The sequence below is a fragment of the Manacus candei genome, unplaced genomic scaffold, assembly GCF_025592945.1.
Source record: "Manacus candei isolate 608988 ecotype Guabito, Panama unplaced genomic scaffold, ASM2559294v1 h1tg000005l, whole genome shotgun sequence".
In the NCBI taxonomy this organism is placed as follows: Eukaryota; Metazoa; Chordata; class Aves; order Passeriformes; family Pipridae; genus Manacus; species Manacus candei.
In genome coordinates, this window is record NW_026138053.1 from 6,532,808 (window position 1) to 6,550,304 (window position 17,497).

The following is a 17,497-nucleotide window of genomic DNA, read 5'->3' on the forward strand; positions in this document are numbered from 1 at the left end:
TTAAGTTCAAATGCTGTTAAGTTAAATGCTATTAGGTGCTATTAACTTTAAGTTAAGTGCTGTTGGGCCTTTAGGCTGTATTCCTTTTTATCCTTACCTTTTCCAGCCTTTTGTCTCTCCCTCGCCCCCCCGTCCGGCTTCCACATAGATAATTTTGGGTTTATTTTGGTTTGAGTTGACTGACTCTGGATTATTTGTTTGCTTTTCTAGGTGTGCTTTAACCATATAGTAAGTAGTAGAGTGAATCTTGCCAATGAACTTTGTTATGCTTTCTTTTTTCATAATAAATCTGCTTTTGCTGATACCTCTGCAGTTGATTCTTTAAGCAACCTTAAAATGCTCATTCATGGCACTCCTTCCTCTCAGCCATATCTTGTATGTCTCCCCAGACTGTCATGCTTCCAGCAGAAGCTTTTCAAGGTTTGCAGGTCTTCCACAGGTCTCTCTGCTCAGGTGTGATAGATTCACTCACATCAAGCTTGACTGAGGAGCTTACAGGGCTGGAAATGGATGTTTCTTCACCACGAGCCAAATGGCAGCTCACTCTAGCAGAGCTGCAGCAGCTGCAGCATGTAAAACAGGCTGGGTGGTGGGTTATACACATTAGCACAACTCTGGTGCCTCTTCTCTAAAAAAGAAGTTCATACATGGGGCTTCCCTTAGGCAAAAGTCTCTATGAGTTCAGGAAAAATTTTGTCTGACTAAAGATTGAGCCAAGGCATCAGGATTTAACTCTTTCCTTCCCTAACCCCTTGTTAGGTGAATTTCAAATCCTTTGCAGGTTTTGTTGGAAAGCTCATAGGAAGCTCTTTCTGTCCCCATTTGCAACACAGAAATTCCCTTTACAGGAGACCCAAAGCTTTATCATACCCATTTATCCACATAACAACCCCAACAGGAGGTGGCGCCTTACCCTCGTGCTCCTGTACTAACACAAGTTCTGGATGAAGAACAGAAGGAATTTGAGGACATTGCTGGTCCATAAAGCCGTTGGTGGATGATGCTGCTGGTACTTTCCAAGTCCCTTTCCAAGACTTTCCATCACAGTTCTGTTCCTCATCACAGTGCAGATTTACAGACTGCTGGCTGGGATATTGTTACAGTCAGGTTAGCAAACATTTAAGCTTTAAAACACCCAGAGGTTTTGGGTCCAGGGATTTGCTAGATGATGGACATAGCTAGTGCAAAAAACACTTCAGAAACTGATATTAAGGCACTTTATACATCTGTTGTTCTTCTGTTATAATTCAAACCCAGTAAAAACCATTGGAACTAAATCATAAGATATATTATATACAAAAAGGGCTTCTGCAGTCGATAAAGTCTCAGGGCAAAAGCATAGCTGTGTAGAGAAGGAGTACTTCTAGGTGAATCAGCCAAAAAACCCCACACCACTTTGTGGTCAGAGGCATGATCCCCTTTCACATCCAAATTCTCAGCTTTTCCTGCTGGAGAGCACAAAGCGGTCTCAAACCCTCCTTCTGTCCATATAGCAGAACTACCAAAGAGACATCTATAGCCAGTTGCAGGTTCAGCACCAAATAAACCAAAGGACATTACTGAACATTGCATCATGTGAAGATGCAGGACAAATATGTTCAAAGCCTAGATTTGCTGACTGGATTAGGTAGGAGTGCCTGAGCCAGTATATCAAATAGCACAACTAATTAGGCATTTTAAGAGGATGCAAATTAAGGCAAAGATAAACAGCAGGAGTTTTCTCCCTTGCTTTATGTGTGCTGGGTGCAGGAACTCCTTCCCATCTGCACATCCTCATGGCTGTATGTGCTGCAGCCCCTATTCAGTGTGACTGCTGCTCCCACCTCTGCTGTGCCCTATGGCCCGTGCTAAGGGAAATATGAGATATGCTAGCCCCTGGGAATGGCTTCTCTATGGATCTGGACAACATGGGCACCTTATGCCTGCAGAGGCATGTCCCATAAAGCCTCATCAGTGACTCTTTAATGACCCTGTCACAGGGGGCATGATGAGAGGTGCTTGCTGGAGGCAGCTGGGCACAAGGAGAGCAGCCTGTGCACCAGGTCGCTGATGGAGACCTTCAACCTGGCCCAAGTCCCAGGTAGAAAGGCTCTGGCAGGGACTCTGAGCTCCTCTTGTTTGGACTTGTTGCATCCAAATTCACCCTTGACTCGGTGTTCTTGGTATCAACCACCTTGTAGTGACAGGTCAGACAGTGCATGCATGTGCACACACACACACACACATACACACACACACACACACACACACACAGAGGTATTGAAGAATCTGACTTATTTATCCTGATTATACATTGAAATACACTATTTTACATGCGATTTGCTGCAGCAGCAAAATTAGGTGAACAATGAATCAAAAAGCAGCACTTTGTGCCAGCAGCGTTGCTCAAGCTCAGCATCCTTACCTGGGGGAGGCAATTACTGGAACAATCTTTTTCCCTGTTCCTTCTTTGTTCCTGTTCTTGCAGAGGCTGTAACTGTCTTTTATATCTCCCTGTTTTCCCCACTGGTTTCACTGTGCATGGGATGTTTTACATATTTTGCACTTAGATATTCTGCCTTTATTCTGGAGAAGCCCTTTGACTGTGCCCTGTGATGTTTTGCAGCACCTTGTCCACCAGCAGGAAAGTTCTCGGAGAGGGAAAATGCAGTTTGGCCAAGGTGTTGCTAAGCAGACAGACATGCTGGCACCACTCAGCACTTCCAACCTCTACCTTGTGGTGAAATATTTGTCGTGGGTTTGTGGCTGCCTGTAAGCCAGATCTCTGGGGAAGGCAGAAGGTTGCAGATGGTTGTGGGGCTGTAGGACCAGTGTGTTTGCAGAGAGCCACCTTCTTCTCTGCAGCCCTGTGCTGGGAATAGAACAGTTGTGCACAAACACCACCTTGAAGTGCTTCAGAAGCTTTTTGACAATCAAATTTCAGTTAAATATAATATCTGAGCAGGTAACGAGCAGAAGAAGGTGCCTCATTGTCCTTCAGCAGGGGAACTGGTGATTCACAGTGCCCACGTCATTCGCGGATGGTGATGTGAGCTCTCAGCAATGACATGTCTGCAACAGAAAAGCCAGATATTGATTTTTGGGATCCTGGGGCCAAACTCCATCCTGCCAAGGAGCAAAAAACCATGGTATTTGGAGGACACCTAGGATTTATTGTCAGGGATTGCACCATGAGGCTCGAGAACCTTACTGCATCCAGCCCGGGGGCTGAGGCCACACTGGGGTGCTGGCCTTGGGGATCCCTGCCCCATGTTCCTCTGTGATGGAGACTCAACTTGCTGCAGGGCCAGCCCTGTGTGAACCAGCCCTCCTCGTGCCTCAGTTTACCATTTGTATAACTCCACAGTGTCTTCAGGTAAATGGGGCTGTACAGCCACATTTTCTCAGCTGGGCTGAATGGCTTCTAAGCATGTATGAAGCTGATATGAATTCCACAACAGGGCTTTGCATCAGTCCCTGCAGCCTGTGTGGGTAAACCCTGAGCTGGTTTTGAGCCAGTGAGGTGAGGAGCTGCAAGCAGCCAAGGGTATCCATAGAAATGGCTTTGCCTGTCAGCAGTGCTCAGCTGCAGCCCAAGAGCAGCGTGATGGATCTGTGAGATGCACATTCATTGCACAGCATGGCATGGCAGCTCTTGATCAAATCTCCCTCCAGCTCTGTGATGAGGAATTGTGTGTGAAACCAGATGCCATCATACCAACCATCCTGAAACTCAGATCAGAGCACCCTCAGCTTGTTTAATATCCAGGTGTTCTCATGAGTGCTGCAGGGTAATGGTTTTAAACGAAAGAGGGTTTATTCAGATTAGATATAAAGAAGAGATTTTTTTACAGTGAAGTTGGTGACACACTGGCACAGGTTGCCCAAAAAGGTGATGGATGCCCCATTCCTGAAAAATTCAAGGCCAGATGGAATAGGGCTCTGAGCAGCCTGACTTAGTTGAAAGAATCTCTGGTCATTGCAGGGACGTTGAACTAGATCGCCTTTAAAGGTCCCGCCCAACCCAAACCATTTCACGAACGGAGGAAAGGGACAATACTGGCATTTGACAGAGAGGTGAGGAGAACTAAAGCGGTCACAAAGCAAGCTTGGGGCAGAGATCCTCCTGTGCTGCAGCGTGGGTGTCCCACCCATAGGACAGTGATGTCCCACCCGTGGGGCAGTGTCTTCCACAGGGCAGGACCGTGTCCCAACCACAGGGGAAGCCCGGAGCTCTCGGGAGCCCCGCACACCGACGGGACGGGACGGGATAGGAAGGGATAGGATGGGATAGGACGGGACGGGAGCGGGACGGCGCTGAGGGGAGCCGGGACTGCCCGCCCCTCCGGGCCGTGCCGTGCCGGGAGGGAGCGCCGATCCCTGCCCGCCCCGAGCCGCCACCGCCCCCCGCCCGCCCCCGGCCCCGCCCGCCCCGCGGGCCGCGCTCGGCGGAGCCGCCGCTCGGCCGGAGCGGGGCTGGCGCGGCGGTGAGTACGGCACGGGGCGGGGGGCTCGGGGGGACGCGGCACCCCCGGCTGGGCGCTGTGCCGCAGGGGAGAGGAGGTGCGGGCACCGGCCGCGGCGGGAAGAGAGCCCTGGGGGTACCGCCGGGATCGGCCACCTTAGAGGGAACGATGCTCAGGCTTCGTCCCAAAGCCTGGCAGGGGACACAGGGCGGGGGGGAGGCATGTGCTTCCCCTCTGTCCGAACCTGCTTCGGGAGGCAGAGTGCACCAGATGTCTCGGATGCTCTTCCAAAGCGTCACTGTTACTTTGCTTTGGATGGAGACCAAACCCTCACTAATAGCAATAACAAAAAAAAAAGCAAATTTGGATAGAGGCAGTAAGGGATCTCCCTAATGACATGCTCACTCTCTGGCGCATCTCTTCCCGGCGTTCCATCCGCAACTAAAGCTCTCCAGCCCCGCGTGGAAGGACAGTCCGTAAGTGCCATGGAGGGATGGGTCTGGAGGTGGATTTCTACTTGATAGCAGTGGGAGAGGTTCAAAACTCTTTTCTTTTCTTATGTCGCTAGAAAAGAGCGTTTTTCTGAGTAATGCTTAGTAGACCTCATGAATCACCATCTGCATAACTTTATATGGGGGCTGCTATTCTCAGCATCTCAGTGGAACTATGTAAACTATCAACATTCATATCTGTGTGTACATGCAACGTGCAAATCTATTCCCCGGAAAACTATTTCAGAGCAGGTCAAAGGAGGAGACAGCAGAACAAAATGTCAGGGTGGCTTGGCGGGTGGAGACCGGTGTTGGGGAGCCAACAGTTGCCTCCTTGGAGGGACAGCCCCTCTGTGAAAGTGTGCTGGGAATGCTCACCAGGAGAGGTGCTGTGCGGGATGCTGAGTGCTCCGGGAGTGGAGCCAGAAGAGGCTGGAGGATCAGGGACTCAGGTCCTGCCCTGGCCTTGCTCCTTCAGACTCTTCTTCCAGAGGCTGATGTGCTGAGAAAACATTGTGGGTCTTTTAGAGAGGTTCAGGAGAGCTGTGGAAACACAAGAAGGGATTTGGCAAGGGGATGGCACAGCTGCAATGTCACCCAGTGATGGCAGTGCCACCCAGCTCGGAGGAGCTGCCCCCGCACACGTGCTGCGGGAGCACATGTGGGTAGTTTGGAGGAGCTTTCAGCGCTGCTCCCCGAGCTGTGCTGGTTTTGTCAAGAGAGAAGGGTTTATTCTCTTGAGCTGTCAATCCATCACCTCCCAGAGGCTCTCCGCCTTCCCTCCGCCTCCCCCTTGCTGCCAGCGCTCCCAGATGTGCACAGTGCCGCAGGCAGCAAAATTCCCTGTGCCCAGGCAGGGGAATCACAGCATATCCCAAACCTCACCAGGGAACTCAAAGCATCTCCCAAACCTCACCAGTCTGACCCCAAAATGAGAAGAGTTGCAGAAGTTGAACGTTTCAATTCTTGGTGCTGGTTCAATCCAGGCTTTCAGTTTGGAGTGACCTGACATTTCCAAGCAGTTGGATTGAAAGCTTTGCTGTAGGGTTTTTTGGGTCATGTTTTTTTTCCTTAAATAATATTAGCTGAAATTTTTCCATGAAAATGCATTGCTCTCCAAAGGAGCTGCATTCATGGGTCAGTAGTGTCCTTGCACTCCCCTGAGCATCTCCTGCTGCAAGGCAACATGAGTCTAGTTCTTCTGTTGTGTCCCGCTTGTGTTTAGTCATGGAGTGGAGATGCTGATCCCTAATAGCATCTAATACCATCTCCAACAGTTCCTGCTCTGTCTCAGCTCAGCCAATCCCCTGCCATTCAGGAGGGAGCATCCTAACATGTCCCCCTGTTATGGGTGGAAGCTCTGTCTTCTCCCACCCCAGGAACGTGACCTCATTCCCAGTAGGTGACTGCAGCTGCCTGAGTGACAATTTGGGCTCATGACCCTGGGACAAGAGCTGGAGTGTACTGCTTTCCTGCAGGCTTCCCAAATCCCACTTCTCATCCAATTCCTTCATTAAACATAGATTAGATCAGATAGTGTTTCTTTCACTACAAAGTAATTTGACTTTCCATTTAGTGGGCCCATCTGATAAATAATGGCTTCAAATAATATGATTCCACCTGACCTTGATCACATCAAGTCCATGCTGGACTTTTGCTCCCTACCTAGCTCTGGCTCAGCACTTCCAGACCTCAGAGTACAATTTAAGTCCCCACTCTTGGAGGTGAGCCCTGCCTGGAGGAATGGAGACCAAAGCCACCACATTATCTTCATGTTACTGACACACAGGCAAAGCGACGAGTGCAGAGGTGACAGCCGAGTGTAGATCATCCATCTGTCCATCCACCTCTGTGCTTGAGCCCCAATTCCTTCCTGGCTGTGCAGGCTCTCCACTGGCACTACCACCATGAGAAACCCTCAAAATAGAGTTACTCAAGACTGAATCTGTCTGGGGGGTTGGGTGCTCAATTCCCACATGGTCCAAAGCTTTTTGTCCTTCAAGAAATAGGAGCTGAACCTGAATCTTCTTGCTGGGCAGGGCCAGAGGGGATTTGGTGGGACCTCTCTGCCTCTGCCTCAGTCGGTTGGCTGGGAGCTGGGGATGCACAAGCCCAGGGAGCAGATGCTCTCTGTTGCTGGAAAAAGCAATGAGGAGTGAGAGCCCCACAGAGATCAGAAACCAGGTCTCCCTCCCCAAATTTTCCAGCACCAGGGAAGCATGGTTGCTCTCTGCATGTGACGTTTAGCTGAGAAGGGCCACCCAGCAGGGAGAAACCACACTTGATAGGGAGGGTGAAGGTTGTGATAACACCTGTGGGATTGATCTTGACATGGACCTGAGAAGGTGTGCGCTGGAGCTGACCCTAACCTCTTCCATAAGCTGTGCTTTGATCAGAAACCCAGCTGGCATTCTGCCAAGCTTGGGAAGAAATCTGGAATAAAACCCAAAGACAAGAGCTATGAAAGCCTCCAGAGCTGCCCTGGTTGGAGTTCCCACCCAGCCTCTGTGGGACTGCTGTGTTGTTTCTTGAAATTGAGGATGTTTTTATGAGGCTGTTGGGAAGTTTATTTGTTCAAACCGCACTGGCTTTGCTCTGCCCAAGGGCTTCCCGTCTGAGGTGGTGGAAATGCCCTTTCTGATGGTCAGTAGTAAGTAGCTAAAGAGGCTGCACTCCCTGTAGAGGTCCTAGCTCAGTCATTTTCTCCTCTGACAGGTCTTCCACAACCTTGTCCTGCTCAAACTTTGCCCCCTTCTTGTCTTGCAGGACGTGGGCTCTCTCATGCCTTGTCTCGCTCTTCTTCCCTCCTAAAATCTCCTTCTGAAGGATGGCAGCTGCCTCTTTCCGCTATGGCCTGACCATCATCGGGGCCGTGCTGCTGGTGACAGGAACGCTGTGCTTTGCCTGGTGGAGTGACGGGGAGGTCGGCTCATCGGCTGGCAGCGGGACTCGCCTCCTGCCTCCCCGGGAAGCCGAGGCAGTTCCCAGCTCCTCCTCCTCCAGCGCCCTGCTCCGCTCTGTCAGCTTCTTCTGCTGCGGTATCGGTGGCATCCTCCTCCTCTTCGGCCTCCTCTGGTCCGTGAAAGCCAACACCAGGGTGGTCTCCCGCCGCTACCAGTACCATTTCCCCAGGGACCTGCAGTACTTCACCGCGGAGCCCCCGGAGAAGTGGAACTGCAGGTGGGTGCCACGTCCCTGTGCGGTGCTTGGGTGGGCAGAAGTGGAGGGTGGTCTTGGCTGTCCCGTGTGCCTGAGCCTGCTCCCAGACTGGCTTGCTGGTGAGCTTACAGGAGCAACAACACATCCGCACTGCCAGCCACTGCTCAGACCCCGGTCTGTGCTCTCCTCCTGCTCCTGAGCAGATGCTCTTGCTCATTAGTGTCAACCTGAGCATCCACTCTCCCTCCCTGCCAGCCCCCGTCTGCCTACACTGGCTGCACCCGTGGCCAGCTTGGCTGCATCCAGCTCTCCTTGCCCTGCAGGGCCATCACAGAGGGAGGCAACATCTCCTTAGCAGAGCCACCAAGCAGAAGACTACATTGGTTTTCTGGCAGAAGGTTTGAATTTGGGGGTGGGGAGGTCACCCAGACCTCCAGCTGTTGAATCCTGCCCTGGTCTCTCAGGTCTGCAATGCTGTATAAAGATGAGGGTGTTTATGCCATCTTTAAGGGAAGCCAAATCTGTGTTAAAAGGGACTTAAAAGAAAAAAAATAAGGAAAATAATCCTTGGAATGGTGTCAAGAGTGTTGTTAGAGGGTCCTTCTACAAAGCCTATTTTGGGGTGTAGAAATGCTCCTCACCCTGAACACCACTGCTGCTTTTTGGGCCCCAGACTCTTCCAGTGTGAAGATCACTTCTTAATTTAAAAGTTTCTTGCTCAAAAGATTTATTTTTTTCCCCAGAGGCTGCAGTGGAAATGGAGCCAGCCGGCCCTTCCCAGTGCTGTTTTATGGGGTCACAGCAAAGATCTTGGCTCCAGCATAAATCAGTCTCCAGGGAAAAGCAGCACTAAAAGAAACTCTTAAGAACATTAAACCATAAAATTTCAGTTGGAGTGGGAGGCACGTTCCTGGTTCTCCCGGGGTTTCAGTGCCCATCTGAGTATCTGTGAGATTGTGATCCAGTCTGGGTACTCTGGGGAGAAGTTTCACCTCCCGTGGAGAGCTTTGCTGTGCCCCCATGGGGAATGTCCCTTTCCCTGAGCTTCCGACTTCCACGCTGGATGGGACACAGTGCCCTGGCACTGTTGGTGCTGTGACAGCTCCTCCAGCCCCAGCAAAGCATGCTGTGCTGGGATAAATCCTTCTCTCTGCATTTCCAAGACAACATCCCCATGCAAACTGAGGCTGGCAAAATTGTGAGCACAGAAGCCCAAGGTGGTCTGTCTGGGACAGGGAGCTGCCAAGAGTTCAGGATGGAGGCACCCCTGTAGAACATTGCAGCTTTTCCTTTGGACCAGCTGTGCTCTGCGATGCCCACCACCTCCCCAATGCACTGTGCTGGATTTCATCTGCAACGATGAGTTGCTTTCACAGCCTCCCCGGCTCTGGGCTGCACAGTTCCATAGGGTGCCAAGCAGGACCCTGCACAGGGCAAAGGTTGTCCAAAGGTTTTCCCTGTACACAAGCTGTGTTTGCTCAGCAAAGCACTGCTGGAAGTGACACCAGGCTTGGCTGGTGCATGGAGGGCTCCGGCAGGCACAAGAGTTTAGTGTGACCGCATTGAACCGGGATTGCTGCCCCTTGCCCAGACGTTTGTGGCAAACTGCTTCCTTGGCTACTGGCAGCCTCTGTGACTAAGGAGTGAATTTGGGATTAGGCAGGTGATGGAGGTGCTCTTCTGCCTATGGGACCTTGTCGCAAGGTCTGATTGATAATGCCCTTCCTCCTGCATGGCTCCCCACCTTGGTCATCCCTTGATCCTGGGCATGCAAAACCTGCTGATGTGCTGTCTCCAGTATATGTGTCCATCATGCTTAGATGGGGTTGAAGGGGTGTTTGGATGCTGCAATTGACAGGCACTGGGATGCTCTGGTTGATGGGACACTGGGATGGTTCTGGTTGACAGGGCACAGGGATACTCCAGTTGGCAAGTACTGGGGTGGTCCAGTTATTGGGTGCTGGGATGCTCTGGATGATGGTGTGTGCTGCTGGGTTTCTTCTTTCCTCACAGCAACTGGGATGCCAGTGCCATCCCCACCTATGAAGAAGCCCTGACCTGCAGACCTGCCCACGGTGCCCTGGCCTATGTCCAGCCCCCGAGGAGGAAGGAGGATCTCACGCCGCCCCTGTACCACTACCTGGAGGAGGATGAGAGCTGGCAGGGTGGCCGCCGGCGCAGCTCCTCCGACAGCGCCTTGTTCCGCCCCAGCCCGTCCTGGCTGGAGACCCTGCACCCCGAGGAGCCGCAGGCAACGCCTCCCCCCAGCTATGAAAACATCAATGTCCGAGGGGTCTGAGCTGGGGGCAGCAAGGGCCATGACTCTGTGGGTGGCTCCCCAGTCCCTCAGCTTTAAACTGAGCCCCTTCCTTTGTGGGGAGGAGAGGAGGGTGGGGGAGGAGGGGAAAGGGTCAGCCGGGCTTTCTGAGCTATCAATCCAGGGCTGTTGGGATTGCGGGTCCTGTGGGTGATGCATTCAAAGCATTGGGGGTAACTGGCATGTTTGAAAGCCTTCATATTTTTAATAAAACCGCTGTTGGTTGCAGATGCTTTGTGTTCCCTGCTCTGCCCCACCCTTGGGAGCTCCTTTCAGGCTGCCCACTCAATAATAAAAACTGCAGCAGAGAACGAGGAATCTGGCCAGAGAAAACCCAGCTCTGTGCCGCCCCATTTGCTCCTCTGCCTTTGCAGTGCCCCTTCTGGCCCTACCTCCATCCCTTCCACCTTACTTCCCGATGTACTGACTTCCCACGCCTGACTTCATGTAGTGTAGAGATGCTCAGTGGCTCATGTGTGTGGTCAGGGCATCCAAGTGCACTTGGCATTTCAGACGGCATCCTATAAAGACCCATCCTGAGCACATAGCCCCCTCCCTGCACACCATGGGTGGGTTTGCAGCCTTGCCCAGAGGAAAGGCCAGCAGCTGTGGGGGCCACTGCCGGTTCCTCCATCCCACCAAAACAATGGGCTGCCCTGGGTTTGGAGCCATAGCCACGTACAACATATTGCTTATAATATAATTATTTGTATGTGCTCCCACATGTGCTGGAAAGTAAGGGAATAAAACGAAGGCTAACTAAAGCCACCAACACTGTCTAGCTGTTGGATATGTTTTGGGAAGGGGACACCTAACACTCCAGCTCCAACTTAAGCGAACAAAGGGCACAGGGATATTCTGTCCTCACTGCCCCTGGGAGGACCAACCCCACTCCATCCTTCCCTGGCTTTAGTCCCCCCTTTGTAGCCCACCCGCTGCCCAATGAAGCAGCCTTAGCACTCAGCCGGAGAAAGACAAGGGATGTTCCAAACCCATGGGCCTCCAGAAAGACCATGGAGCACTCCCTCCTTCCCTGTTGCAGCTCTGCAGTCCTTGAGAACGTGCTGCACCCTGATATACCCCTTATTTGGGCCTCTGCCAGCTCCAGTTTATGGCCAAGTCCAGCTTCAGTGCCCAGGGCTGGGAAAATCCCAACAGGATCAGCCACTCTCCAGGTTCCTGTCTCCACTGCCATGGCCCCCTCTCCCTCCCTGTCCCTTCCCCAGGCATGGGGTGCCCGCAGGGAAGGTTACGTGGACACGTGCCGGGCGGCTTCACTGGAGTGTGAATGGCAGGTCAGTGTTTGCATTCATTACAAACCCACTAAAAACTGGCTGGCTCAGCCCTGGGCAGGACCAGGTTAGCGTGCAGCTGATCCTCAGCTCCTGGCAGCCTCCGGAAAGAGAAACCACTCCTTGCCTTACCCTGCAGGTGTGCTCAGCGGGCAGCAGTGGCAGGTAAACGGGCTCCCTGGCATCTCTCCTTCCTGTCTCTCCCACCCAGAGCCCATGGCGGAGGAGAAGACCTTCCGTTACGGGTTCATCATCTTGGGTTTCTTCCTGGTGATGACGGGAATTTTCATCATGAGTGTGGAAAAGCCCCACATCTACATCACCTTCTGCGTCCTGGGTGTGATGCTCGTAGCCGTGGGCATCACCTGGAGCATGTGCCAGTGCTACCCAAAGGTAGGATCCATCCTGCTGCTGAGTGCTTTGGGGGGCTTGGGGGCTTAGCTGGGTTTGGGGGGCTTCGGCTGCTGTGGATGTGCAGCCTTGGGCTGTGTCTCAACTTCCCCATCCATGGGGTGAGATAGCAGCAGATACCAGCTGGAGTGATCTGGAGGAGGGATTATTGGTGTGGGATGCTCATGGCCTGCTGATGCCTGCAGGATGTAGCCCCTTGTCCCTCGCCCCTCTGTACTCCTGCACCCTTCAAACCCCAGAGCCTGGTGCTTTGCTTCCAAACAGGCAGCAGGGAATAATCCCAAGGAAATAAACTTGTGTTTATCTCTCCCATGCAAACCCTTCCCAAACTAGCCCCTTCATTGGGCCTGAGGCTTGGCAGGCTCCCAGAACTTCCAAGAAAAGACTGTCAAGGCCAAGGATGTTGGAGGGTCCTGGCCCCCCACAGCCCAGCCCTCACCTGCCAGTCTCCTTGGCAAAGGGCACTGCCAGCACGGAGAGCAGCCACGTGTCCCTGCCCTGGGAAACGGGTCTAGCAGAAAAGGGTTTTTTCAAAGGAGAGGGTGGCTGTGGCACTGCTCTGGGCACTGCCTGTCAACAACTTGGCTACCCTCCAAAATGTGGCACGGTGACCTCAGGACCTGGGGCCAGCTGGGACCTCTGAAACTGGCTGTGTTTCCTGGGATTGGGGTGAAGCTGATCCCAGTTACTCCCCAAAGCTGAGCTCAACCCTAGTGAGGAGGGAGATGTGGCTTTGCTGCTGTGCTTGGGGCTCAAGGATAGGGCACCCTCAGTGTTGTCCCTGACCACTGACCTCCCCTGTGGGCCCTGGGACCTGCTCTGGGCTTGGAGACATGTGTGACTCCACTGGGGAAAAAAGCTGTGCTGGATTCATTCATCCCTTACTGATTTTGCCCAAAAAAGCCCACTTCCAATCAAGACATCAAAATGTGGTGGGAAAACACTCTAAACCCAGCTGAAAGGGCACTCCGGCCCTTTTACCACTAAGGAGGGTCGAGTGTGCCCAGCACAGCCCCTGGGCTCTTCCTTCCTTTTTCCCCCAGATAACATTCATTCCTGTGGACCCTGAGGCTGAGCGGTTCCTGGACCACAAACCCACGGTGCTGCCACAGAAGGACATCGGGTGGGTCCCAAAATCTGCACACAGAGCTATGGGTGTGCCCTGGGGATGAGGGCAGTGTTTGAGACTGCACTGATTGCAGCACAAAATGCCAAGCAGGAGCCAGGGTGGGGCAGGCAAGGGATGTCTGAGCCATCCCAAGGCTGGAGCCCGAGTGATGCTGGGGGATGCCAAGCATCTGGCTGTGCAGCTGTGGGTATCCCCTTCAAGGACCCATTGGCTCTGCTGCTGGTGTGGGGAGTGATGTGGCCTTGGTAGCCTCTAAAGCCACTCCCTCAACTGATGGAGCCCTCTGTGCAAGTGCCTGAGGATCTTCCAGCTCCATGGGGTCCAGGTCCTGCTCAGCACCCTGTTATTCCTTTGCCCACAGCTTGGTTGCTCCCTGCCCTGACCAAGAGGCCACCAGCACCTATGAGAAGAGCCTGCCATCCTATGAGCAGATCCAGAAGCAGGCAGTGGGCTCAACTCCACTCCCACCCACGGCACAGCCCAGATCCCACAGCTGGTCCCAGTCAGCAGTGCAGGCCAAAGCAGAGGTCCACCGGGAGCTGGGGGGTGCTGGACACCCCCCACAAGACCTGACACCTCATCTGGAAACAGTGGCAGGCAGCTGGTATGTGATGCTTTTGGGGTCAGGGTCGCAGTGGTGGGATGCAGGGTGAAAATGGGAGGGATCAGACCAGGTCCTCCCAGGGGAGGGAAAGGAGGCAGAGGGATCTTTGCTGCTCACACAGCACTGAGTACCCAGACTCCCCAGCCTCTGTGGAGCCTGGATGGTGTCTCAACCCACAGGGAGTCTCTGTACCAAATTATTTCCCAGGAAGAAATCAGGATGGGCTTTGGTTGTAATTTGCATTTTCTTTTAATTTTATCAATACAAATAACATTCCTCACCAGAATAAACCCCAAGTTTCTGGTCAGACTTTGGTAGCAATGAGATGCCCAGTACTTGACCAGCAAACCAGATGCCATGTATCTGGTTTGTATGCCATGTATCCAAGAACTGGTTTGGGAGGTCCCAAAGGGATTTGCAAGTGATGGAGTGAACCATGCAGGCTCAGGGCGTAGGACTTGGATGCATCTGCAGCTGGATTGGGTGCACTGCTTTCCACTTGGGATGCAGTAAAGGCAAGGGCAGCCACCACTTTGTCCCGTGGGCAGAAGGAATCTGGCAGGCAGATGTCCTTATAAAGGCATGCATGAGGTGGCTGGGATAGTGTGCTCCCAGGGTGCTCCAGCCACCCAGCAAGGGGACTGGTGATGCTGGGATGCTGGCTGAGCAATGCTCCAGCAGCCACCAGCTCCAAAGGAAACCCCAGCTGTGTTTGGTGTAACTCCCACACCACCCATCAGCCCTCCCTGTCCCCACAGCCCCCCTCGTCCGGCGCCGGGGGATGCACCGCTGGCATCCCTCCTGGAGGAGATGGACACACCATCACTGGAGGGCTCCATGCCCGGCACCCCCACGCCACAGAACCGGACCCTGCCATCCACTGCTCGCTCTGGCTGCACCCTGACCAGCTCCCCAGTGCGGGGACAGCACTCCGGATCCCCCCACAAAGGCACTGGGGAGGAGGATGACCTTTATTATGGGCTCCAAGAGGAGCCAGATGCTCTGCTCAAGGACAGTGACTGCGTTTTTGAGCCTGAAAACTGATTTCCCAGATAAAATGACCACTTGGCATGGACTTATCTCACGGAGGGGATGCAAACATCACGGCCTGGAGGAAAGGCGATGCCCCCAAAAGTGCAGCGCCTGCAGCACAGAAGGTCCCCCAGGCTTCTGCACCCCTTGGACACACCCAGCCTTTCTGGAGGCTTTCATTCCCCCAAAACTCAAATGGGGGACTGCCGCCTCCTGAATTCCAGGGCATATAGGACAAGGCCTCCCTCGCTGGAGCCCTTTGGATGGGCACAGAGAAGCTGGGCTGGGCAGGATCTGGGAGAAATACTGTGCTTGGGAAGGAAAAGCATTAGTTTTGCTGCTTGGAACAGGATCAAGTTTAGGTGGGTAAAGATGTGCTCACACCAGGTGGGCTTGATGAGGCAGAGATGTCCTCAAAGTCATTCTCCCACTTATCCAAGCTCCCCTGAAATTAAAATCAGATCCTGAGACTCCTGCAGCAGGCAGCCTTCATGTCTCTCGGTTGGGAGAGGGGTGATGGAGGTGACAGACTGTGCTGTCCTTCATTTTCTGCACGAGGACAAGCTTCCAGTGCCATTGGGAGCAGAAAGAGGAGGATTCAGCTCAGCCAAAACCCTGGTGATGGCACCTGAGGTGGTGACTTTGGGCACCTGCACTGGGTCAGTGTCAACAACCACAGGGCTGTGGGTGGGCTCGGACACTGGCACCCACCATCCCCGAACTCTCTCTGAATAATAAGTATTTGTTTCAAACCATGTTGATGGATCTAAGCCTGGTTTGTCACCACGACAGAGATAACACAGCAACTCCCCCAGACTGCTTGTACCATGAAGAGATGGCAGCACTGGTGGGAGTCGTGACCTCTGCGTGCCCTTTATTTGCTTGAGACCATGGGGATCTGTGTCGCTGAGCCTCCCCAGGGAGGTGGGTTTGGATCTAACCACCAGCAGATCTAACAGTGTGGGGATTCTGAGAGTCCCTCACCCTGTTTTGGGAAAACTGGGCTGGATGCTGCCTGTGCATGGCATGGCCCCAGGAGGCGTGGGAGCACATGTGTGCTGACACAGCAGCTCTTCTGCAAATTTTGTAGAATTACAGAATGGTTTGGGCTGGAAGAGAGCTCAAAAATCATCTAGTTCCAATCACCCAAACCCAAAAATACAGGGAAAGCTGTCCTCCATCGTGTAAGGAGGATGAAGCATGAGAGCCCTGGAAGGATGCTCCCTGTGCTCCCCTGCTGATCAGGGAGTTCTGTGCTGGTACAGTCCAGGGTGTGCAAGAAGCGCCTCTACCTGGGGCTTCAGGCCCCTGTGACACCCCTCCTGGTGTTACTGCACCCCTCACTCACCTTGGCATCACCAAAGCAGCAAGGGAGAAGGGCACGGAGCACCTACGCACTCGAGGTATTTACAGGCAACAGGAGGGTGGGGAATGGAGGCTCCAGTGTTGGCCAAACATTGCCACAGGAGTGAGAGCAGCTGTCTGGGAGGAAGCAATAACAAATCGGTTACACGTACTCCTGCCTGTCCTTCCTGGTGGGGGGTGTGTGTGGTAGCTGCAGGGACACTGTTTGAAGGAGGCCGTGTCTCACTGAGTTTCAGAGGGTGCCTGGGCAGGATGTCACTCTGTGTCACTAGCTCCTAAGGAGTGTGGGAATCTGGTAGAGACCTGAAAGCTTTTGCCTCTAAAAGCATAGAACAGTTTGGATTGGGAGAGACCTTTAAAGACCATCTAGTCCAACCTCCCTGCCATGGGCAGGGACACCTTCCACTAGACCAGGTTGCTCCAAGCCCCATCCAACCTGGCCTTGAATGTTTCCAGGGATGGGGCAGCCACAGTTTCTCTGGGAAACCTGTGTCAGTGCCTCACCACCTTTACAGTAAAGAATTTCTCCCTAATATCTAATCTAAACCTGCCCTCTTTCAGTTTGAAGCCATTCCCATTTGTCCTATCACTACATGCCCTTAGTCAGAAGTGTCTGTCCAGCTCTCCTGCACCCCCTCTACTGAAAAGGGCTCCAAGGTGTTCCCGGAGCCTTCTCCAGGCTGAACATTCCCAGCCCTTTCAGCCTTTCCTCAGAGGAGAGGTGTCCTATCTCATGTCCTGGCACTCACTGCTGCTTTTGGCAAAAGAAATTTACTTTCCAAAAGCATTTCTTCAGATGGGGCAGGGGAGGGGGCTGACACGGGGTCTGGACCCTCCCTCCCAGGGGACCCTTTGCGCAGCTGGATGAGTCCCCCCATCCCTGGCGCAGCATCCTTGAGCCGAAGGACTCGGCTCCTGCGCCGGCCGAGGTTAAACATTGTGGGAATCGGGACATTCCTGCATGGCATTAAGCGAGCAGCCCGGCTTTTGGGGGTGGGGGGAGGAATTACCACCCGCTCGCCGCCCACGAGTGTCACCCACCCGCAGGGACTCCGCGGCAGGGAGCCGATGGAGGAGAGGAAGGGGCAGCCACGTGGGGTGGGTGGTGCCCGTGCACTTGTGGGCCCGCGGGGGACAGTGACATCAGCGCACCAGTGGTGTAGTGGTATCATGCAAGATTCCCATTCTTGCGACCCGGGTTCGATTCCCGGCTGGTGCAGTAACCAAAGTGGGCCTTCTTTGATTTGTGGCA

At 53.4% G+C, this 17,497-nt stretch overlaps 2 protein-coding genes and 1 non-coding gene across 5 annotated transcripts; all 3 read left to right on the forward strand.

The window, feature by feature from the left end:
* The first annotated feature begins 4,386 nt into the window (after positions 1 to 4,386).
* Positions 4,387 to 11,068, forward strand: TMEM61 (transmembrane protein 61). Of its 3 annotated transcripts, none has more exons than XM_051801798.1 (3): positions 4,387 to 4,466; positions 7,703 to 8,116; positions 10,109 to 11,066. In XM_051801798.1, exons 2-3 carry the CDS (start codon positions 7,764 to 7,766, stop codon positions 10,392 to 10,394), a joined length of 639 nt encoding a protein of 212 aa, XP_051657758.1. In that variant the 5' UTR covers positions 4,387 to 4,466; positions 7,703 to 7,763; the 3' UTR covers positions 10,395 to 11,066. The 3 variants fall into 3 exon arrangements, with proteins under 3 accessions (XP_051657758.1, XP_051657775.1, XP_051657766.1); XM_051801815.1 differs by having other exon boundaries at positions 4,397 to 4,466; positions 7,763 to 8,116; positions 10,109 to 11,068; XM_051801806.1 differs by lacking the exon at positions 4,387 to 4,466 and adding an exon at positions 4,494 to 4,921 and having other exon boundaries at positions 10,109 to 11,067.
* Positions 11,069 to 11,762: 694 nt separating this feature from the next.
* Positions 11,763 to 16,393, forward strand: BSND (barttin CLCNK type accessory subunit beta). The gene is made up of 4 exons (XM_051801760.1): positions 11,763 to 12,097; positions 13,159 to 13,238; positions 13,606 to 13,848; positions 14,607 to 16,393. Exons 1-4 carry the CDS (start codon positions 11,921 to 11,923, stop codon positions 14,890 to 14,892), a joined length of 786 nt encoding a protein of 261 aa, XP_051657720.1. The 5' UTR covers positions 11,763 to 11,920; the 3' UTR covers positions 14,893 to 16,393.
* A 1,000-nt stretch (positions 16,394 to 17,393) lies between these two features.
* On the forward strand, positions 17,394 to 17,464 carry TRNAG-CCC (transfer RNA glycine (anticodon CCC)). Its single transcript has one exon. It is a non-coding gene; the product is annotated as a tRNA-Gly (tRNA).
* The last annotated feature ends 33 nt before the right edge of the window (positions 17,465 to 17,497 follow it).

Excerpts from the sequence above, each read along its gene's own strand:
- TMEM61 (XM_051801798.1), top strand. The coding sequence starts at position 7,764 with ATGGCAGCTGCCTCTTTCCGCTATGGCCTGACCATCATCGGGGCCGTG. Across the intron at positions 8,117-10,108 it reads CCGGAGAAGTGGAACTGCAG|CAACTGGGATGCCAGTGCCA; the intron begins GTGGGTGCCACG and ends CTTTCCTCACAG.
- BSND (XM_051801760.1), top strand. The coding sequence starts at position 11,921 with ATGGCGGAGGAGAAGACCTTCCGTTACGGGTTCATCATCTTGGGTTTC. Across the intron at positions 12,098-13,158 it reads TGTGCCAGTGCTACCCAAAG|ATAACATTCATTCCTGTGGA; the intron begins GTAGGATCCATC and ends TTTTTCCCCCAG. Across the intron at positions 13,849-14,606 it reads GAAACAGTGGCAGGCAGCTG|CCCCCCTCGTCCGGCGCCGG; the intron begins GTATGTGATGCT and ends CTGTCCCCACAG.